The sequence below is a fragment of the Seriola lalandi genome, unplaced genomic scaffold (assembly GCF_002814215.2).
Source record: "Seriola lalandi dorsalis isolate HSWRI2012SDOR001 ecotype SW California unplaced genomic scaffold, Sedor1 jcf7180002054483, whole genome shotgun sequence".
NCBI classification, from domain to species: Eukaryota; Metazoa; Chordata; class Actinopteri; order Carangiformes; family Carangidae; genus Seriola; species Seriola lalandi.
In genome coordinates, this window is record NW_019525036.1 from 271982 (window position 1) to 296280 (window position 24299).

At 42.3% G+C, this 24299-nt stretch overlaps 1 protein-coding gene across 1 annotated transcript in view; it reads left to right on the forward strand.

Annotated features, from left to right (window-relative positions):
* Positions 1–24299, forward strand: part of spata20 (spermatogenesis associated 20) — a 35208-nt gene that overhangs the window by 826 nt on the left and 10083 nt on the right. The window contains exons 2-15 of the mRNA XM_023412592.2: positions 536–664; positions 742–806; positions 961–1115; positions 1218–1361; positions 1901–2102; positions 2202–2332; positions 2574–2678; positions 3053–3127; positions 4389–4601; positions 4774–4966; positions 6191–6359; positions 10438–10646; positions 15869–16068; positions 18186–18266. Coding sequence (XP_023268360.1) covers positions 536–664; positions 742–806; positions 961–1115; positions 1218–1361; positions 1901–2102; positions 2202–2332; positions 2574–2678; positions 3053–3127; positions 4389–4601; positions 4774–4966; positions 6191–6359; positions 10438–10646; positions 15869–16068; positions 18186–18266 — 2071 coding nt within the window. The remainder of the gene's footprint in view (positions 1–535; positions 665–741; positions 807–960; positions 1116–1217; positions 1362–1900; positions 2103–2201; positions 2333–2573; positions 2679–3052; positions 3128–4388; positions 4602–4773; positions 4967–6190; positions 6360–10437; positions 10647–15868; positions 16069–18185; positions 18267–24299) is intronic.

Here is a 24299-nt window from a genome sequence, read left to right on the forward strand (position 1 = left end):
CAGAAATCTTGACTTGTCAAAGCAGAAAAACACACAGCTGTACTTAAAATATTGATTAGCAAGGGGGATCCATTACGTTTAATTGCAGTGAGCAAACCACTGATAACATTAGTTATTGCGCTCCTGCTTTTCCTGCTGTGATATGTCGACGTGCACATTCTCTTTCAGTGTTCATATTTGCAACAGCATTTCAGTCAATGACAGGTGTGTATAGCAATTAAAGCTCAATAATATAGCCATCAGGGGGTATCATATTCCCTAATTAGCATATAGACTGTTTTGCAAAGGGACAGCACAAGGCAGCGCAATTATTTTCTTGTATATAGCTGCTAATGTCATTTTCTAAAAAAACATGTCTGTGAGATTTTTTCATTTAAGCAGGAAGGTATTAAAGCACCAGGATAATGAATTTTCTAATCTTAATTCCCTGCTCTGTGGGATTCCTGGAATAATTTACAGTCCACAAAATGAAGATTTACTTTGTTTTTTTAACAAACAGAGATTCAAATTATTCATATGTTTTTTTTGTGTCCAGTCCAACTGTCTTCATGAGTATGGCATCAGGGGGTGAAGGCCCGTCCTCCACTCCTCCCCAACACACCAACAGGTTGGCCAAGGAGAGGTCGCCCTACCTGCTGCAACATGCACACAACCCCGTTGACTGGTGAGTCACTTTGAACTACAGATTTTCACAGGCTCCTAAAGCTGATATCACACCGACTATTGTAATCTTTGTATTAGGTATCCATGGGGACAAGATGCTTTTGACAAAGCCAAGAATGAAGACAAACCAATCTTTTTATCAGGTAAAAAAAAAAAGAAGAAGATGCTTTTACACCTGGTGGTAACACGCATTTCATTTTGGGGCCACTTCCCTCTGAGTTTCAGCATGAGAAATGAGAATTTATTCCATGTAAATCATCAATTTCCTGTGAATCTCTGTCTCTCCCTGCCCACCAGTGGGCTACTCAACATGCCACTGGTGCCATGTTATGGAGAGGGAGTCTTTCGAGGATGAGGAACTTGGCAGAATCCTTAGCGACAACTTTGTCTGCATCAAAGTGGACCGAGAAGAGAGACCTGACGTGGATAAGGTCTACATGAACTTTGTACAGGTGTGCGTGTGCTTACATTTACTTTTTCTCATGCAGGTCGCTTTATTCTTTTTTTTTTTCTGCTAATACTGCCTCTTGACTCTTGGCTGCTCATGTCAATAGGCAACAAGTGGAGGTGGCGGATGGCCCATGAGCGTTTGGTTGACCCCTGACCTTAGACCTTTCATTGGAGGCACCTACTTCCCTCCTAGAGACCATGGAAGAAGACCTGGACTCAAGACAGTCCTCACCAGAATCATGGAGCAGGTAAAAAGCTTTTATGTGTGTGTGAGTGTGAGAGAGAGAGGATGTCTCAGCCGCACCAGTCTTGAAGTTGCCAGGCAACTAGCACAAAATGTTCCAGCACATACAGAAACCCCTAGTAAACCTGCAATTTATCATTTTTACTCTTTGGATTTTGTCTGGATTAAACAAGGAAGATACAACATGGTAAGTCGTGAGGTTTAAAGGTGCTTGTAGGTGGATTTCTTTTTAACCTTTGGACAGAGCTCTGCTCTTAGTCTTAATGCTGACTTAGGGTAACTGTCTCTTGGCTGTGGCTTCATATTTACACAGACAGTGGTATCAAACTTTTCATCTAACTCTCAGCAGGAAAATATTTCCCAAAAATATCCAACTATTCCTTTAAGCAATACTCGGATGTTATTGGATTCAATTCAGGAGATATAGAGGGGTCCAGAGGGATATAGAGATCAGAGGGGAAGATGAAGCATTGCAGCAGCAGAGGAGGACAAAGTAAACAAATCCAAATCTATTTTATCTTCAACTGTGTGCCTCTTCTTCAGTGGCAGAATAACCGTCCTGCGTTGGAGTCCAGTGGGGACAGGATCCTCGAGGCTCTGAAGAAAGGCACGACCGTCGCCGCAAGCCCAGGACAGAGTCCTCCTCTCGCCACAGGTGTTGCTGATCGCTGCTTCCAGCAGTTGGCCCATTCTTACGAGGAGGAGTATGGAGGCTTCAGAGACGCCCCCAAGTTCCCCACGCCAGGTAGACGCAAACAAAACCCTAAATGTCCATCTCGCCCGTCTCAGCCCTGCTGGATCTCACTCTTTTTCTCTGCCTGTGTTTCTCTTTCTCACTCCGTAGTAAATCTGATGTTCCTCATGTCTTACTGGTCCGTGAATCGCTCCACCTCAGAGGGGGTGGAGGCCCTGCAGATGGCCTTGCACACACTCCGCATGATGGCGCTGGGAGGCATCCACGACCATGTGGCACAGGTTCGTATATCTTTGTTCCAGAGCTGAGAACAAAAAAATGAACGGCAACTATTTTAACAATCGATTAATCGTTTCATTAATTTTTTGATTAAAAAAAAGACAAATTGTCTCCTTCAGTGTGAGAATTTGCAACTACTACGTCATGTCTGATAATAAACTGAATATACTTTGGCTATGGATTATTCACTAAATAAAACAACTGTGTATTCTCTCTCTCTCTCTCTCTTTCTCTCTCTCTCAGGGTTTCCATCGTTACTCTACGGATTCCTCCTGGCACGTACCACACTTTGAGAAGATGTTGTATGACCAAGCTCAGCTGGCTGTAGCGTACATAACTGCCTCCCAGGTGTGTGTGTACATATGTGTGTGTATGTGATAATTATTTCTCCATCCAAGTAATTTATCACCATATTACGCGGTCAGCAAAAACCATCGCTGTACGTCTCTGGGCAAACATTGGTTTTGCTTCAGAGTAAATACAAACTCTCATAATCACAGTGGTTGCTGTCACACACACATATCGCAGTTCGGTAATTTGTTAATATCTTTGATTTCCATTTCTACCGATTTTCACACTTGGACAAAGCACACATACATGCTGTACATTCTCGTGTTTAATGAGGGTGTAGAGGTTACCTCATTCAATGCTTGCTGGTTCTATCCTGCGTATAAATCTCATGACTCTTAGCAGGTATATGAAATGTTTTTCTGCTTATCCAGGTATCAGGTGAGCAGCGCTTTGCCGAAGTAGCTGAGGACATACTGCGCTACGTCTCCAGAGACCTGAGTGACAAGGTGAGTCATCTACAGCCTCGTCATCACTTCTTTGTGTGTATATATGTGTATTTTTACAGGGGGAATCGCATGTCCTCACCAAGGTAATGGAAATAATCTAAAGCAAGCATTAAGAAGACGTAAAATGGAAGTTGTGGTAAGGTTTGGTTCGTGTGTTAGGATGTGGGTTAGTGTTAATATTTAGGAATGTATGTTGGCAACGGGAAGTCATTAAAAATAGAGCAATATAAACTGTGGTGTGGCTGTTGTCACGCTATCTATTTTCGCTTTGGAGAAAGTGCGAACATTAGCTGTAAATCCCACCAGGAAAATAGTAAGTGTGCGTATTGTGTGTATTTGTGTGCACACACTTTTCGTACATCCTCCAGGGGAAGGGGTGGGACCCTGTTGACAAATAGGCTCTTAAACCCCCTGCTCTCCTCTATGGGTGAACCCTTTTCCCCCTTTGATTAATGGGTCGACAGCGGCGAACGGGGAACACAGTTGAAACTACACTCGTTGTAATCATTATATTTCTCAAGATTTATTATGTAATTATACACTAATGAATGAATGCTGCAAAGGTAATTTACTGTAGACTCCATGTTTTCTTTGTGCTGCAACAGCTGGGACCTTCTCTCAGGGAGGAAGTCTTCCAATTCTCATCATGACTGTAACAGTATTGAAATACTTAAAATGAGAATCATGTTAGATCTTTCTCAGGGCTTTCAAAATAATATATTAATACAACTTAATTAAATACAGTCAGTTTTTGTCATTCTTTCCTCTAAAAAAGAATAACCCTGATAAAGTCAGTAGGTTGGAAACTTTAAAGTCACAGTGAATTAGACCTCAACCATATTCTTTGCTTCCACTGTTTTACCTGTTGAGATCTGATATGATACCGTTCTGATAGCTGCTCACTAGCTAAGGGTAAAGTTTGGTTTTATAAGATGGGCAGGGTTAGCCAGCAAGTTCAAGATGAGTCTTCAAAAATATTTTTATCCTTTAACAGGAAGAGAGAAAGAGAGGGATATTAATATAAAAATACTCAAATTAGATTTTTTTTTCAAATAATTTTAGCTCCTTGAAGCCTGATTTCACCCTTCAACATTTCAGAGAGGATTATTTTTTTTTGTTTACCTTTTATGGAGTCATCCTACATAGATCAGAGTGGCCATTAACCAGCCAGCTATTTGTTTCATCTCAAAGAAGCGTACCATCATTATGCAGCTGTCACTCTCCTTCCACCTCCTTGATTCCCATCTGTCGTCTGGAACAGTCCGGGGGCTTCTACAGTGCAGAGGACGCAGACTCTCTCCCAGCGTCCGGGGGGCGAGAAAAGCGAGAGGGGGCTTTCTGTGTCTGGACGGCCTCAGAAGTTCGGGAGCTGTTTCCAGATGTGGTGGAGGGCACCACTGGAACTTCCACCCAGGCAGACATCTTCATGCACCACTATGGGGTCAAGGAGCAGGGCAATGTTGCTCCAGAACAGGTACTTTTTTTTATTATGCCGCATGTAGCCACGGCAACCTTGGAAAGATTGAAGTTCCATTCATGCTTCAGGCAGCGATTCAAGGTGTTGAAGGCATTAACATGGCAGCTGTTGCGGTCACTGAGTTCATTTGTGTGCACAGCCGTTCATCTCTCGTGCTGTGTGTTGCCAGGATCCCCACGGGGAGCTGCAAGGCCAGAACGTGCTGATCGTTCGTTATTCAGCGGAGTTAACGGCCGCTCGCTTCGGCGTCAGTGTCGAGAAAGTCAACGAGCTCCTGGCCTCTGCCAGAACCAAAATGGCAGAAGTGAGGACGAGTCGGCCACGCCCACATCTGGACACCAAGATGCTGGCTTCCTGGAACGGTAACTGTCTAGAACAGGTAGTCTTGTCTAGACACTACAGCAACTGGACTACTATTTATTATTCATATATATTGTGCATGTTAATGTTTTAATTAATTTATTTTTAACAAATGAATCATACTTAAATTAAATTATACATGTAAGATGATGTATATGTTCAGTAGACGGAATAAATACCTCTTGCAGCCTGATCAGACGTGTCAGTCACGTCGGATCAGCGCTGTTCCCGGTTTTATTTTATGTGATTTAGAATTTTAGTTATTTACCAAATTTGTGTGCACTTCACTTCAGCTCAGTGTGAAAGACTGAATTTGTGATTCACCATGTGTGTGTGTCGTAGCCCCTCCCCCACGCACACAGAGCGGAGACCGGTTGACAACTTGTAACTTTAAGTGCAATACAAGCTTTTTAAACAAGACAAGTTATAAATCCCCATAAAGCCAAAGATGGACAGACATCGACTCCAAACGTCTGAAAGTCCCGGCAGAAAATGAGTGTACTTTTTAAATGCATGCAATCTGGCGACAGTGACGAGCACCGGCAGCTCTTCTTCAGACACACTGTACTCTGTATGTTTAAATCTGACTTTCAACTTCCAAAGTCTTATCCACACATTTATCATCTGCAGATTGAAAGCGTGTGTAGATTGTTATAGAGACACACGTTGTCACTTTGCTCCAGTGCGATACCTCTTTGGAGACTCGTCAGCGTTGTTTGTCCAGCGCATTGTCTCAGATGTGATTAAATGCAAGAACAGGCAGCACACCACACATGCATAAACACACACATACGCCCATGAATTCTGCTCCCAGGTCTGACGTCTCAAGACAGAGTGTGTTAGCGAGGTAATGAGGCTCTGCGATCCCGAGAACTTTCCAATTAGACACAGGAGTCTTCTTCTCCTCTCTAATGAAGAAACACCTCCATTAATCACCTGTCCTTGGCTGCAACACTTTGAAGAGCAGACTGTGCAGTCACCAGGCTTTGATACACTACATGAAAGGGGAGTGGAGGGAAAGAGGGAGGAAGGGATGGATTTAGAGAGCGAAGAGAGAAGGAACGGGCAAGAACAAGGAAAGTTCAAAGAGTTTGAAAAATAACTAAGCTAGGACTGAGATGCAGCTGCAGGTTGGTTCCCCAGTGGGGAGAAGACTTGTTTTAAGCTGGTTAACAGTCTCCCCACCGCAACCACCAACACCATCTCCACCACCTCTTCCTCCCCAGGTCTGATGCTTTCGGCCTACGCTCGTGTTGGAGCCGTGCTGGGGGACAAGGCCCTGCTGGAGAGGGCTGTGCAGGCCGGCGCCTTCCTGCAGGAGCACCTGTGGGATGGCGAACGACAGACCATCCTCCGATCCTGTTACCGTGGAGAACAGATGGAGGTGCAGCAGATGTAAGAGACTGAGTAGTTTTTTTTTTATATGACTACAGTATATAGACTGCGGTATATAGAGAAGATAAATGCAGTGAGAATGAAACCTGTGATTAGAATTGTCACTTGAATATATTATCTAGTAATAAGTTCTGGTGACAGGGAAAGAACCAACCACCAAATCCTGTGTGTTTATCACTTGTACTCTTTTTATGGTATTTGGTCCAAAGATACAGCTGCCTGACTAAACTAAAGATTTTCTGGAATGCAAAAAACTCGCAAAACTTAAACTCAGCCCTTGAAACAACTAACAAATGTAATGCTTTGTAAAGACCTTCACATTTTGAGTCTTGCTTTGTTGGGTAAAGCTAGTCCAGGGTTTCACATGTGATAGAAACTTAAGTATGTAAAGGCTGTGTTGATGATCTCAATTTACCATACTTACATGCCCTTGTGTACGTTGAAAGGGCGATTGATTCTGTGATTGCTCCCCTTGTCCATAGTTGCTGCCAAGAAATCGCTTCCTAATGCAATTTCAATGTAAGTAATGGGGGACAAAATCCACAGTCCTTGTTCAGTGTGAAAATTCATTTTGAGGCTCAGCCACCTGTCGATATTGTGAAACCCTCGGCAGGAGTTTGCATGTGTTGCATGCTTTGAAATACAAACAAAACAGAGACCCACTCATCAGAACATTTCCCCATAGTGCCGTTAGTGATCCCAAACTCAAAAGGGTAACTTTAACATTTTATGTTAAATACCATAATTGGAGAATTATACAAAGAATTACCTTTTTTAAGCTCAAACAACCCAGTCAGTTGTCTCTTTCTCCTTGATGCCTGAAAAAATACATGTCTCTTTTCTAACACTGAGAGAGTAATGCATTAATACATACTTAACTCCAGGATTTAATAATGTGGCAAAATCTATAAGGAAGAGTTTGACTTCACGGGAGCAATAAGCCGTTGTACTGCACTAGGATGACGAACTGTTTATATGCAAACAGGAAGCAGGGGTATTGGGATAAATGAAATTACAGCAGGAAATCAGAGAACATGTTGACATGCACTGCAGTAACATGGTTACGTTAAAACTGCATTTGCATGCACAAGTCAGTAATTAGATTTCTCCTCTACCCTCTATCATATATTTGAAACAAGATTGACCATATTTTAAGTGGATTATAGATGCCTGTTGACTGACATATGATGTTTTTTTGCTTTTCGACTAACAGCACAGTGAGAGAGAATATGCAGTTCTTTGCTTATTTAGACTTACTTATCCTAGTTTTAGTTTAAGACACAGAAAAAGTATGAAATAGTGACTGAAATGTGATCCATTAAAACTACATGTTAACCTCCAAGCCATTTCCAAGCTGCTGCTCTGCAGTGCTTCTGACAAAATCGCCATACACATAAATTAAAGACAAAGACTGTGACGCTATATTTACTTGTAAAATGAGAAGCGAAGAACAGCAACATAACGGGCGATAGAAAACTGTTTTTTCTAATAGAAACTGTTTGAAAGAGCAACGGCCAATGGGGAAACTCCAACTCAGTCACGTGGCATTCGGCTGACCAGTGGTGGAACTATAATCATTTAACTATATCACTCTCTCAGTCAGTCAGTCAGTCAGTCAGTCAGTCAGTCAGTCAGTCAGTCACTCAGTCACTCAGTCAGTCAGTCAGTCAGTCAGTCAGTCAGTCAGTCAGTCAGTCACTCACTCACTCACTCACTCACTCACTCACTCAGTCACTCAGTCACTCAGTCACTCAGGGCCTGGCCCTGCTGTTGCAGTTCAGCCAATAACCAGGTTACATAAATGTATGTATATTTACTGATTGGCTATTGTTAGCAGTCAATCCTGGATTAGACTGAGAATGTACTTGTAGCATCACAACATACACACTCATGTAAATACACAGCGGCCTGTTGATTGTCCATGTGTCCTGGTTCTGTTGTGCCCTAGTTACTGTGAATGAGTGAGTGTGAAATGCCAGAGAATCAGCAGAAAAATACGCCAGGAGTCCCGCATGATGAAAATGCATACAATCTTAAATACACACATGAACAGATACACACTTATACCTAAACACTCTGGCCTTGTTCCACGGCTTTTGTCTCATTCATAATTGTCCAATTCAGGATGCAGTCAGCACTGAGAGTGCTGACCAAGGCCCTTTGCTTCTTCTTCATACATGGGTAAATCACTCATGCCAGGAACATATGGGCCATGGGCTAATTTACCAGGAGTAATGGTAGGTGCTGAGACTAACTGGGTTAATAGGCTCCGGAAGTGTTGAGGAGCTGACACCATAGATTTTCTGTGTTTCCTCTCCTGGCTTTTGTGATTGAGAGTCTTAGCACTGTCGTCAGCTAGCGGAGCGAGGCCTGAGACTGGCAACACTGAAGCAGGAACTCTGGTGATGTTGACTCATTCTTACTTGGTTTGTCAACAGGTTTTGTCATGTGCAGTCTTTTTGCGCTGCATTTTTTAGAGATGACCTATCTTGAGTTCTCTTTTCTGCACATTCTTTGGTAATTAAGTGTGAGCGACTGCAGGTTGGTGAACTTTTTGTTTTGTTCAGTCTAGCTCGTCCCCAGAATCACCCAGTTGTCCCAACGGACGATAAACGACAACCACAGAGACTTTTACCGGAGCAGTCACCGTGCACGGGTCTATGAGAGAACCATTATGAAGCTATTATTATAAAACTGTCTCCGAGTGCTGTGATACGGTAGACTGACAAGGCGTTTTATCTTTGCTTTCAGGGGAATGAGTCATTTAACACACACTATTAAAGGTGTGAATGGAGAGGCTGTTACATATTTGAAAGGCTTTTTTATTTTTGTGTTTGTGTGTCAGTGAAACCCTCTTCAGGTCTTTTCTCAGGTTGTCATCCCGGTGGCTGGAGTCACCTCAGTCAGATGACATGTCATCCTGTGAAAGACGGAGAATCCTCCAGGGAAAAAAAAGACATTGCTGACGAGTGGTGAGGTCTGGGCTTTGGGGGGGGGGGGGGGGGGGTTGACAATTTTACAGTTTAATTCAAGTATTAGCCATCAGCCTTAGTATTACAAATCCTTTTCTTCCCCTTTGGATTTACATTAAACTGGCAACGTCCTGTCCACTGCAACAGTTTTCGTGGTCTCCTCTCGGCTTACGACTCTGTCTGGGAGAGATAGGCCGAGATATGACTCCCTCATCTCCTCATGACCTCCGCATGCACTTCATCTCCTCTAAAGCTTCCTCCTTTTCTTTTCTTTTTTCTTTCACAATGACACGGCATTTATCTGGCTTCCTGTCACCATTCGTTCCCCTGCACTCACTTGGATAGGGTGCCATTGAGAGAAGTGGGGGTGGGGGCTTGTTGTGGTGAAAGAGAGAAGCTGGAATAACAGAGTTTAGAAACTGAGTCATAGTTTGTTGATGTTATACTGACAATGGAAAGGTTACTACTGTACACACCAGTGATGTAGACCGGCTTATACAATTGATACAGATCGGTAAAGACTACAAACTCCAGGTGTAGACAGGACTTCAAGGAGAAATATAACAAGTAGAAATGAAAATATGATGTTGGATAAGAATTTAAGAGGGTGTAAAAGTTACAAGAAAGGATCCGGGGATGAGACGGATGAAGGGAGACGTGGCACACTGACGCTACAGGGAGTCTGGCTGGTGTAACTGCAGTCACATTTGTCTAATTACCGTCCTTCATCACCTAAAACTTCAAAGACTCGGTGTGCACAGTTGTGTGTACACGTATAAACGTCTGATGCCTTCTGTGACAAGCACAGAGAAGGCAGAGATGCTTTAGGGAGAGATTACACTCAGTGTGTTATGTGTCGCGCTATACTGTCCCAAATAATCCCCTCAGGCTTCTTGTAGTCTCTCTTTAAAGTAAATTCTTCTGTGGTTCTATACTGTCTTAATAGATCTTCTTCAGGGCTTATAACCAAGCATGTGGTATATCAAAGATGAGGAGAAAAAAACAAACTAGTTCACCAACAGTTCGCTCATTCATCAATCAGTTCATTAATTCTTATTCTCTCACTCCTCTTATTGTCATGTCCCTTTTCTCTCTCTGTTCCTTAGATCTACACCTATCTCCGGCTTCCTGGACGACTACGCCTTCGTCATTTGTGGCCTGTTGGACCTGTACGAGGCCACGCTGCAGACGGAGTGGCTGCAGTGGGCCGAGGAGCTGCAGCTCCGGCAGGACGCGTTGTTCTGGGACGACCAGGGAGGAGGCTACTTCTGCAGCGATCCCAGCGACAGCACTGTACTGCTGCGACTGAAAGAGGGTGAGGGGATAATATGATAATATAACATAATAGTGATATTATCAGCAGTGATCTCATATCAGCTGTTTAGATCTTAAAAACAAGCGCTAATGAGATTCATTAGATTAATTACCGAGGTAATGAAATTTATCTGTGCTTATAAAAAGTAATTCAATATGTAATAGACTAGTATTTGAGTTGGGATCTAATTTATTATATATGTAAAATACCAAAGAGTGAACAAAAAGTGCATCAGTTATAAGAATTCTTGATCAGCTGCAGTACAAACTGAGTGATCCACAAATATGCGAAACATGAACGGATGGATCCATAAATGTGTAAATGTTTACAGAGTGAGTTATCTGTATTTCCAAAGAAAAATCAAAAGTTATGAAGTTCATCCTGACGGGAACATGAATGTTTGAATTAGATTTAATGGTAATCCATCTAACGGTTGTCCATAGTTATAATTATCAAGTAATAGTTGATTTATTGGCTCAAAATAACAAATGTCTCACGGTGGTGTTAGAGGAAAAGGTCATTAGGATTCATTCCTAAGTAGGAGGAGGTAGGAGTAGATGTCCAGAGATTTAAGTGAAAAGGTAAAAACTTTGACCTGCTGGTGGCGCTAGAGAAAAAGTCAAGAGATCACCAGATTCGATGAATGTCTGTAGCAATCCGTCCGGTAATTGTTGAGAAATTTCCGTCTGGAGCGCAGTGATGGACCGGCAGACTGAGCAGAAAATAAGTGAGATATTGATGCTGCCGCCGCTGGCTGGGGCTCTAATAGGTTGAGAGATGCAGGGGGAGGATTGACGGACAGGCGAAGGATTAACAATGCTTCTGCAGCACACCTCTGCGGCTTAGACAAGTTCAGAGATGGATGGATAGCTCAGGCAGATGAATACATACAGGGTTTTGTTCTGCAGACAGTTAGGTGATAACAACACATTGCCAGAGCGATTTGAATGAACAAAAGAAGCATGAATGAATAGCTGTAATTCATTTTAAGAACAGAAGTGTTGATGGATGGGTGCAATCATTCATGTATTCATCTTTACATCCATCCCTGTCTTGCCCACCTATATCCCTCACCTCATTGATTGAGCCTGAGCTTAACGAGATGGAAGCCTCTGCAGTAATACCGCTGCCAGTTTCACTCCATTGCTACACTTTATCCACAGGAGAGAAGGGAGGCAAGGATGGATGGATGGATGGAAAGATTAGCTTAGAGGGGAGCAGAGGCATATTGACCTCCCTTACCTACCTCCAGCACCATGCAGCCTTCACTCAGGTTGAACCCCCTTCGCCATGAAAGCAATCAAAAGACAGATTCCTCTGATTCTGCGGCTACTTTGATCACAGGACCTGTCAGATCCGTCTCTCCGTCCATCTGCATCTGACAGCACGACGTACAGTGGGAATCTGAAATCCAAAATCCATCAATCTGTCTCTTCTCGTATAAAATCTAACTTCATCATGAACGATATATGAGCAATAAATAGTTTAATCCTGCAGACATAATGGTGAAAATGAAATGCTCCATGTTTTACAGCAACAGATCCTTGTCTCTCAGTTCTGGAGTTGTTTTCAAATTATATGTTGAAAGTTGATTTAAAAGAAACCACACCTTCCTGATAATGTAAACGGATCTATCTTCTTGTCCTAATCTACAGTGATATACAGGCAGCCTGCTGTCTTTACAAATAAGTACATCTTTTATCCAGTATGTGGGGTAATGTTGCAAAGCCGCAATACCTCACAATGCCTGTGGCTGAAATACGGTTTCTGTACTCAAGGATTGATGGGATATAAATATAAACGGGTCCGACCTTGACGTGCACTGCAAGCCCTTCTTCAGCTGCCAGTCCGCTCCTCCAAGTTATGGCTGCTGGCAGTTCAGAGAAGCTGACACCTTGTAGACATGCAGACATTTACTTTTGATCTGTCAGACCAAAAGATCTCGTTGCCTGTTTCTTTTTGTTTTTACTCTCGAGCTACCCCGTCTGACAGTGACCATCTATTTTAATGGCTTGCTTCTCCCACTCCTGTTTTTTATTTCTTATTCTCTTGTCTTCTCGACTCAGCTTAAAATCTGTCTCGTAATACAGTATGTGCCGTCAGTGGGCCGGTCTTTTCCCCATCCCAGTGGATCTCCTACCGTGTCTTTTCTAGTGTCTTATCATATTTTGAATTTGATTTTTGTCAGTTAATGTACGGAAGAGGATTAGGGCCACATGTGAAAAGAAATATATATATATTTTTTAGACTTCTAATTTAATTTTACTCACTTCAGGGCTGGGCAATCAATCGGATTTTGTTTTCCATTACGATTGTGGCCTCCCAACGATTATAAAAATGCAAAAACCAAGATGGCGCCGGTGGAGTTGCAGCTAGTTACTGCAGCTCTCGCATCTCTTCTGTGTTTTTTAACTGGATGCAAGTAACACTGTGCAATACTTTTCAATACTTTTTTCCTTTTTGGTTTTAATGTGAATGCTATCACTTATTGCTTTGTTTGCACATTATGTAAATATCTTTGTAAATATCTTTACAATGCAACTACTTATGTACATACCTTCTTATTTATGCTTGAGTTGTTATTTTTATTTGAGTTGTTAAAACGCTTTTTGTTGTTTTTAAATCACTTGTTTTTATTTTCCGTTTTTTCCTCAAAGTCAATGAGAAATCGTGTTGAATAATCATAATCTCAATATTGATCAAAAATGAAACGTGATTATGATTTTTGCGATAATCGAGCAGCTCTAACCCGCTCGTCCTCTGAGCTGCATCACAGTAACTCAAACTGCACTTCATGGCTCTGACATTAAAATCATAGTTGGGCTTGATTTTCCTTTTTCATAGTTTTGTATATTGTTATTAATTAGTTTTGAGTGTGCAGTTGATGTATATGAAGCTACTATTCATGCGTTCACACTGAATCCTCTGTGTAAAGAAGAAACCCTCCAGATAGCATGAGAACTCCATCAGGGAGGTTGTCAGTTTTAATGTTCCAAGTGCGGCAGATTTATATATTTTTCACCTGAGAGAGAGAGAGAAAATAAACAAAAAAACATACAGACACACACACAAACTCATGCGCCTGTGACCGATAGCTCCGTGCAAGTAGTTCAGACAGAAGCACGATACCACAGTTGGGAGGGGGGAACAGCACAAAAGCTAATAGTTATTCTCGTTAAGAAGTGCTGACAGATCGCGGATGATAGTTACGTGTGTGTGTGTGTGCGCGTGCGTGCACACGTGCGTGCCTGTCCCGCCATCACACCTGCATCTGTGTGTGTTTATCGGAGTTGACGTGTGAGAGGTTTCTCATCTGAGAGGATTGACTGTGCCATTATCGTGGTGGCGCTGTGTAGGGTTGAAGCCCATTAGTGACGCTACAGCTGCTGCCGTGTAGCCTGTCACTGCAAGAAGGATTACCCTACCACTCAGCCACTCTGCATCTTACAGCCCTGCCACACTCCCCTGTGTGAATGTGTTTTTGAAGGGTAAGGTTAAAGTGATGCAGAGACTTTGTTCTGTTTTTATTTAAAAAAATTGAGCTGTTTGTTAAAATCTTTTTCATCTCCTGTGGCCAAAAAGGTAATTCAGCTGTATTCCCGTTTGACAGCTGATACATCAGCTCGATGCCGCTTCAGTTGAGAAACATCAGCATCACTAAAGACTTAAAAACTGATCAAATGTAGGTGTTTTACTGCTGTGCGTTTGTTTCTGGGCTGTTCATTGCATTGTCACTTTCATGAGTCTTTGTGTGTGTGTGTGTGTGTGTGTGTGTGTGTGTGTGTGTGTTACGGCTTAAAATGTGTTTTCCTTGGGGCTCTATAAGAGGAGATGTATGTGAAATGAGGGAGACAGACAGAGTCACTTGGTCAGCACTAAATGCATGTGTGTTTACGGTGAAGCATCGTTGCCGTGGGGCCGAAAACAAACTGCTGAGATGAGATCAAATTATTTCTGCACTTCAGTCGTGTGGGTTCACGTGCATAAATACGGAAGAGGATTAAGGCCACAAGAGAGAAAAAAAACAGTTCTGACTACAGCCTGACTGATAGCGATATTAAAGAGTAAAAAATATTGATATATCGGACAATATATATATATATATATATATGTGTAATGAAAGCAGGATATTTTATAGTTTAACAATAAACTTTTATCGTCCAAAATGACATGAGTGCACTGAAACAGTAAACTTCACTGGGAATTATATAAAATAAATAGGCAAATATCGACCAATAAAATCAGGCTCTAATTCTGACTTTTTTCTCCGAATTCTGACTTTAAACTCAGAGAAATATTGTATATGCAGTGTACAGTCAAAAGTCTTTTTCTCTCTCTCTCTCACACACACACACACACACACACACACACACTTGCAGGCACAAGCATTGGGGTAATGTTAAGCGGCAGACACATACTGAGGTCATAGGTCATGAGAAGAGCACCTCCAGACTCTCAGTGGCCACTGATAAGAGATATCAGTGGCCACTACATCACTTAACAGGGCTAAGTCATGAGGTCATCTGTTCGGCCCGTCACATCACACCACGCACTTGTCTTCGATGGTTGTGTGCTGGGAGGTGATGGGATGGCATGGAGGGCGTATCTTAACTGCGAGCTGGTTTTCCAAATCGTAACCGATAATCTAATGATTGTGCATCGGCTCTAATGAACACTTACATCTTCAGACAGTTAAAGCTTCACCAATCCACCTCCAGTTTTTAGTTTTTATTTTTTCACTTTGACACACTGAAGTTCCCCGCAGCTCTGTGGAGCTTGTTTGCCTCCATTGTCTTGGCCTGTGTCAAGCAGCCATAAGTATTTTGTTTTGCTTTTCAGATAAACTCGACGTACCTGTTCAGCACCGTATGGCAAGGCAGAAAAGAAATTAGTAACTAGGCGGTGAATATACTGGAGCAGTAAGCAGAAAAAAAAAATCTAGATTCATTCATAATTCATAGAGACTAAAACAAAACTAAAAGAGGGTGAATATTTTTAAGGTGACCAGAAATGAGGAAAAGAAATGTGCTGTGTATCTGCTAGATTGGTACTGTACATTAGCAAGTCATCGCTTACAAGTGAGCGGCGGCTCGGTTTCAGCTCTTTTGGCTCAAGCCACAGCTACAAAGCTTGGTACCGGAACCGACCCGTTGCCTGCAGTTATCTAAGACTTTAACTGTTGAAGCCTGATGAAAAATGTTGTGTTTCTTTGTGTCTCTCAGATCAGGACGGAGCTGAGCCCAGCGCTAACTCGGTGTCGGCGTCCAATCTCCTGCGTCTGTCCCATTTCACTGGAAGACAGGATTGGCTTCAGAGGTCCCAGCAACTTCTGGCAGCGTTCTCTGACCGTCTGACCAAGGTTCCCATAGCTCTGCCCGAGATGGTCCGGTCTCTAATGGCCCAGCACTACACATTAAAACAGGTTATTCTCACACTCACACAACAAGCACATGTGAATTGATTGGGTAATGCGAGTTCAAGCATTTACTTTGTCCTACTGTGTTCGCACCTCAAGCCTCTAGTTACTTCAAGTCTTTTGTTGCTCAGCGTTTTGAGTGTATTAAAGGAGAGGTAGGTTATAAATAAAAGCCTCGCAGCTAATTATGTTGACGTGTGGTCCCCTGGTGGGCTGTGCTGGCCATTACAACTACACCCAGTAATTCATAGTGACAGAGTAACGGAAGTCGTCATGGTCACAGAGCCTACACTGGAGTGTATTGTCAGTGGAAACCTGAGCATAGGATAGAAGAGTGACTTCCTCTTTTCCCTAATCCCAAAGATGTCCAGCGCCACACAATTTGCAGTCCAAAAAAAAAAAGGTATTTTATTTTGAAGTGTGGTAGGAAAATGCGTCAGGGTGAGCAAACAAACAAAACAACAAACAAAACAATGTGGATTTTTACGTCTAACTTACCTAAAAGAAAAGTGAGAATAAAACACAGGACTCCTCGAACAAAAGCATTTGAACCACTGGTCCAAATACGTTTTTCCTGGGACGACTGAGCGACCGTTATTGTGAAGCCCTGTCTTTGTGTAGTGAGTCCTAAAGGCTGGCTTAGCTCGGGGAGTGGGTGTGTTTACCTGGCTGTTCGCCTAAACTCATTCTCATGTCCGCCTACAGAACCCAAGTGTTTCTGCACGCCTGACAAATCGTGCAAGAACAAGACATTACATTTACCAAGAGAAAGTGAAACAAACACATCCACAGTAACTGAACGAAAACCGAGCAAGAGGCCCGTAAAACAATGAACATCCCCATATCGGCGTCGCTGAGTCAATGCCATCATGCACTGAAGTGAAAATCAGTGCGAGTGAACCAGACTGCAGGTCCCGGTGCTCCAGAGGACAATGTTCCTTTAACAGTGAGAACATGACGTATTTTCAGTGAGCAGAGATATTTTAACAATCTTTTCTGATCATATATTTTTGCTGCAGCTACAAGTTTCTCAGAAAGTGCAGCAAATCTTTACTCTCGAGGATTGTTTGATATTTTTACTTCTATTTTGAATTGAATGCGTCACAACACTCCTGCAAGATTCACTGCAGATCTAATCTACTGTAGGTTTGAATTTCCTCTTACTACTGAGAAAAGAACTGAGCAGGATGGTGAAGCACGGCCACAATATACACAAGTGGAGTGTCTCAAAGTAAAATAGCCTGTTTTTTAACCTCCATTCACTTATTATCGTATATAATATGTGCTTTTTCTACGACAGTTGCTGCAGCTCAATTAATTAATCCCAAACTATCCAACTATAATGTGTTTTCCAGGCTGAAAGCACCATGATATAAACCCTGATTGGATGAACCTCTGCTTGCAAAGTTCTCTACTTAAACAAGAAGGTAATAAGTAAATACTTTTATTTATTTTTTAATACCTCAGTTGACTGTTGTAGGTCATTTGAGGACACTGGCTCTGTCTCAGCTCTCTACATATATGCACACTTAATCCCTGGACACACTGACGCTCAAAATCTTTTTTGCCCTGTTTTTTTTTTAACAGCCGTCATGCATTTAATGGGCTATTTGAGCTGTTCAGCCTCGGTTATATAATCGGTTTTCAAATATTAACACCCTCAGTTAGCCTGAAGCCACGGGAACCAGCATTCTACCAAAGCACAGCAGTTGCCCTGAAGTTTCTTGGTCATCCCTAAGAAAACTTTCAGCTTGAAAGCGAGCGACAATCGAAGGAACAAAGAAGGAAATAACAAGAAGTAGAAAAAGAGAGAGGAGCGGGATGGCTCGCCCCCTGTCCGTCATTTATGACCTGCGCAGGATGAGTCGGGGCGATGGGGCGAGGTTAACGAGCTCAGGGGCGAGGCGAGGTGAGGCGGTCCAAGACGGAACACCTGCCTCCCTTGTTACTGCTACAAATACAGTACTAACCTCTATCTCCTCCTCCCCCTCGCCCCTCCTCTTATGTGTCACCTTTCCCCTCTTATTTCACTCTATTCATACTCTTTCATCTTGTTATCTCTCACTCCTCTTCCCTTATTCCCTTTTTCCTTACACCTTTCCTCCACTTTAATTGTTTTTTAGATTGTGATCTGCGGCCAGAGGGATGCCCCAGACACCACGAGCCTTCTCGCAGCAGTCAACTCCGTCTTCCTTCCACATAAGGTAAGTCTTTCAGATCCTGTGTGTGTGTGTGTGTGTGTGTGTGTGTGTGTGTGTGTGTGAAAGAGAGATGCATCAACTTCATAAATTCACCATCAGGACAAACCTGTCAACAGTCACTAAAGCAACCGTGAAAAGAAAAGATGAACTTACAGCAGATAGACGAGCGTTGATTTACTCCGACATCAGTACCTTTTAATAGTGGCATCAGATTCACAGTAACCTTTGAAACATGCACACGCACAAACATGCACACGCACAAACATGCACATGCACAAACATGCACATGCACAAACATGCACACGCAGATGCACTGTGGGACCGACCTAGAACAGTGCCTGGGGTGTTGGCTCGTTTAAGTGTGGTTCTTAAAAGGTCAGCCTGATCTCTCCTCCTTTCCTCTCTTCCTCTCCTCTCCTCTCCTCTCCTCTCCTCTCCTCTCCTCTCCTCTCCTCTCATCCTCTCATCCTCTCCTCCCCTCCTTTCCTTTCCTCTCCTCTCCTCTCCTCTCATCTCCTCTCATTGTATTAATTTACCAGCTATCTCTTTTTAGACATTAGTTGACCATAAAACCTTTCTCTAACATCTTAATGCCTAGTGGCTCTGCAGAGATTCTTCTTGTGTTTGTTTGTGTGTGTGTGTGTGTGTGTGTGTGTGTGTGTGTGTGTGTGTGTGTGTGTGTGTGTCCGTCCTCCTGCCAGCGCTGGCACTGACTGGTGGTTATGATTTGGACAGCTGTCAGTCTGAGTCAGACTTAAATTCTGTATGGATGGCCAACATGGCTGCATTTCTCAGAAGCTTCAACCTTCAAATTTAAGAGAATTTTCTTCTTTTCAGCAACAAAATCTTATATTTTGAAGGAACAGAGTGACAGCAGGCAGTTCTTGCTGCTTTAGCATAAAGATTGGGATTACAGCTCCCAGTCAAGAAGTAGTCTTGCACATAACTTGTTGTTTTTACTCTTAATTATTACCCGACATATTGATGTTAATTAATGAGCTTTAGAGGAGCTAGTTGGTAGTTTTTTACATTTTGGACATAGCCAGCTGTTCTAAGCTGTTTCCAGTCTTTATGCTAAGTTAAGCTAATCGGCTACTGGCCGTAGCTTCATTATCTACTAACACATATCAGAGTGGTATCAGTCTAGCTCACAGAGAGCAAATAAATGCATCTTCTGAAATGTTGAATTATTCATTTAATGCGTATTATTTTAGGTATTACATTTTGAAATATTGTGCTCATAATAAATTGTTTGATTCTCGTGGACCTTGCCTGTTTAAAAGCTGTGCTGTGCTTCACTTTGATTAGTTTTGAACACAGTCTGACTTTAATGATTACCTCATATTGGACCCTCTGTAATGTGATCTTGACTGCATTGGGACTTTAGTCTTTGTTTACCTCTTATCCAAGAGTTTCCTGAAGAAAAAAGGGTTTTAATTTAAATCTCAATACACCAATGTTATTGTTGTGAATCACAAGCAGCAGCAGAACAAAAGGAAGTCGTATCCACTGAGATGGAAGTTTGTTTCTGGTGTATTTTATGGGCATTTCTATGGAGTGAGAGATGAGTAAACTGGAGCTTCGCTATTCTGATTGTGTGAGACTGAGTTCTGTTTATTTGAACGGCCCGTAAACAAAAATTAGCTCAGTAAATTAAAGCAGCGATTGTCAAGTGACACACTGCATATCTCTCAACCGCTCTCTCTTTCTCCTTCACACATCATCATCGTTGCAGATTCCTGCAGAGAGACCGAGACCGAGCCAGATAGAACTATTATCAGGACCAATCTATTATTAAGAGGGTTGTACATGATGTACAGTCACATCCAGCCAGGACCAGTCAGATGCTCGGCTTTGTTACATTTACTTTAATCAGTAAGTAATTAGTTACTTAAAGCTATTAAGCATTCTTCAAAAAACAGCATAATAATACCAAAATAGATGATGAATGCCCTTGAAACACTGAGAGTGTTTCCAAGTCTGTCTATAGCGATTCTGTGAGAGTTAATCAGTGTTTCATTCATCCAGTTTCACCTGCAGGGGTACCTGAAGACCTGTGTCATGTGATCTGCTGCCAGAGAGGCAGTAATTGTGAGAGAGAAGAATCGACGTGCTGCAGTAACTGAGTCAGCTGACTAGACGTCCAACAGAACAAATATTAGAGAGAGAGAGAGAGAGAGAGAGAGAGAGAGAGAGAGAGAGAGGTTTGAAATCGTCCATGTCATTTTATGCAGTAAATTCGTCCTAATCAGACCTCAGCCTGATGGAGGGTGTCGGCCCGTGTCTGCTAATGATCGCACTAATGGTAGAGCTGAGGAAACAAGAGGGATGGAGGTTTAAAGGACTCGTACAGTGAAGGGTGAGAAAGAGACGATGGCGACCGGAGGAAAACACTGATCTTCACTACTGAGATCAATAAGATGGTAAAAGAGACGCAAACGTAGGACAAGAGTCAGAGTCCCTCAGTTCTCCCAACTGGAGAATGCCTCATTCCTTTATTATTTAAACTATAACTATACTATCACTAAGCACTTTGTGTATGTGTGTGTGTGTGTGTGTGTGTGTGTGTGTGTGTGCGCGCGCGCCAGACTTTGCTAGACAGGTTTGTCAGAGTTACACAACAGATCCAGATTTTCTTCTAATGAGCCTTCATTGAGCCTCAGAGTGAGATGGAAGGGGAGAGTAGTAAATGAGACAGAGGGGACAGTGTGTGTGTGTGTGTGTGTGTGTGTGTGTGTGTGTGTGTGTGTGTGTGTGTGTGTGTGTGTGTCTCTCCAGATGTTATGAGAACAGCCGGCCATTAGTGGCAGTAGCAGCTATCTTGGCCGGGCTGAGATGTGATGATCCAGCACAACACTAAACACACAGACACACTCGTTCGGGGGGATGAGATCCGCTCCCCAGAGGAAAAGCACTGCTGCCTTCAGCAGCTGTGAGACACACACATTAGCTGTTATGGCCACAAGCAGAAACCCAGATGCAACACATAAACATATTCTGGTATATATGAATATATGTGTATGCAAATCACACCACATACATAAACACAAGATATCACATGTACAGTGAACACATTTTGATGATTGATTGACCTTTCGTTAAGTCCTGCCCTTCTTACTTACTGATGCTTCGCCTGACGAGCTCTCTGCTCTCCCACGATACATGTGTCAGTTTACACTAACGATTTAACACGTCAGTCTTATTCAGTGTTGACAAAAATGGATCCTTGGGTTCAGATACGAGTGAATTTAATGACATGCGCTAAAAGACTGAGGTTACAGCTTTTAATGTAATGAGAGAAAAGACTTTTAGGACTATCGCATGTGACTGGAAAAACTTTCTTAGATAAGAAGTGACAAACAGATAATGACCAGGACTGAGCTTCTGACATTATGCTAAACGTTGATAGCATCCAGGACCAGTTTCCACACACAGTGAATGAATGGGGCTTTTTAATAATGTAATCCCACCATCTAATGTAGCCTCGTTAGCTAATGATCAAGTTGTTCCTTGGCCTTTCAAGTAACACTTGAAATTCGCTCTTCAATAAACACCGTCGAAGTGCTAGTTTTTTAGGTTTTTACTTAAAGCAAAGGCAGCAGTTACTTTTACTACATTACTAAATTATTACAATACAGAAAAGAGAAAAGGCGCTGGAGAAGATGAACATTGAATACACTGAATATTAACCATAGCTGCTATGCCCCTGAAGTATAAAACGGCGGACATGCTAATGGCTAACTAAATGCAGCTTAAGCTCAAGCAGACAAACTCACCTTACAGTTTTACTTTGTACTTTTTGGTTTTGGAAAGACTAAAGAAGAAGAAAAGGAAAAAAAGCTTGACAGGGATAAGGTGCAGTAAAATATTAATTTCGCTATCCACTGTACTTGGTGTTTAACTGCTGGTAGTAACCAAAGAAGGTACGAAGAGATAGCCAGCAGCAGAAAAAAATGGATAAGAGTAATTGGAATAAAAGCAATTATACTGGTGGAGAATAGGAATCAGTATGAGAAAGATAAAAGATAAAGTGTATAATGGAGTCAAGAGGGTGAATTATGTATCTACTAAGGCTGGGAAGAGATGTTGGGATGTTAAATGAGATAAACGGAAGAGGTAGAAGGAGGGAGTGAGTGAGGGGGTTGTGCTCGATGTTACATTAGGTGGCTATGAACAGAGAACATGGCTAATTTAAATCCAATTACTGCCCGCCTGTTTTCCTGGTTCAAGGCCGACGTGCTCTAATTCTGCTGAATGAGGTGCTCAGACCCCAACAAATGCTCATCCACACACACACACACACACACACACACACACACACACACACAAACAAACACACGTTCGCTTCATTTGATTTATTTACTATTAACAAGTAACTCCACACGAGACTCTGTGCTTCCCTATTCACCCCAGCACTCGGTGCTTGTTGCTCACCTCTTTGCTTGTTGCAATCAATTATGGCCCGAACAGTCATATTGAGACATCATTCTTGATTGTAATTGCTGCAATAAATTATGCTTAATTTTTCTATTACACAGAAATATAGCTTGATTAGAGCCGGGTCGATGTTTGTTGATTGTGGAGGCTCTGAAATTTAGAAGAGGGTGGGAGTTGGAACACAACGAGAGAAGCAGTCTTTCTAGTAATTATTCCTCTCCCCTTCTCACACTCCCTGTTCCTATTCCTCTGCACGGTGTGTGTGTGTTTGTGTGTGTGTGTGTTTGTGTTTCTGTTATTTCTGGCACAGGAGTCTTTTCTTTTTTTCTTTTTTGTTTTGCTCTCTGACTCCCTCATTCGCAGCTGTGAAATGATCTATGAAGTCTATCATGGAAGGGAAACAGTCAAGGATGTGGGAACAGGCAGGTAGCAGGAAATACTTCGCTGCAATTTATCACTTTATCTGTGGTGATCCGTCGTGGAGCGAGTGGGTTTGGCAGAGGGAAAACCTCGGCCCACCTTTGGCCCAATGCAGTGCTTCCCAGACATTTATTTACTTGTGGAGAAATATCAACATTGACCACTACATTTTGATTTTCTAAAATATAATTTCAGCTCCTCTCCTTCAAAACATGACGGTTAGCATAGCTGCTAGCCAGTATCGACCGCTCGTGCAAGTGGAAAACATTAATATTAATTCTTCAAATCGGACTCTGAACGTTTGCTCCTTCAATCCAGATGAATATTAAAAATATGTGTTCGTCTAGAGGAGGCATGAAGACGGTCTGGACCAGAGGTTCAGTATTGATAAATTTAAGAAAACAAACATAGCAGTGTGACTATCCGATTTATTTGTTCCATTGTTTGCCTCTGAATAGAAACACAAAAACATGTAAATGAGAGCAGCTTTATTTGGAATTCAGCTGTATTAAAACACTGTATATGTGAGCACAGAGAGGAGGAGGGAAGCAAAGGGCTGAAAGCAGTAACAATACAAGCCCCCGCTCTCTCTACGACATGCTCCTCTAAGTCACTTCTTACTCCCTTCCTTTGTCTTTTGTTTTGTTCTGGTGTACAATACTTACATTTTAGATAGTCAGATTTTGTATTTGAAGATAAAAGTTTGTCAGAGGTTAAAGACTTGGGGCTGCCTTACCTGTGGGGGTCAGCATGAAAAGTTTACCCCCAATATGTGCATAGATATTGTGCCTGTAACATTTAACGGACGGACGGACGGCAGGTTGGGACAGCTTTATTGAAAACATCTTTTGAGCAGGGAATAAACCTGGAGTTAAAATCCTGCTGCTGTTAATGAAATCTGCATTAAGAAAATAAGCAGCTGTGTTTTGACTCGGGGGTGCGGGGTGGGATATCTGAGAAAATAAGTTTCTCTCAGGTTTTCTCCTTGGAAGATATTTACTCAACATGGAAACCATCCACCGCTGAATGTACTGATTTATATTAATGCAGCGTGTTTTTCTGTGTTCTCTGGTAATAAAGCAACAAAGCCTCTTGGCAGTAGCGTCCACAGTGGTTCAATGTATGACGTCATGTCACTGTAACATTTACCTGTGTGGTCTTTTATGAATTAAATAATGT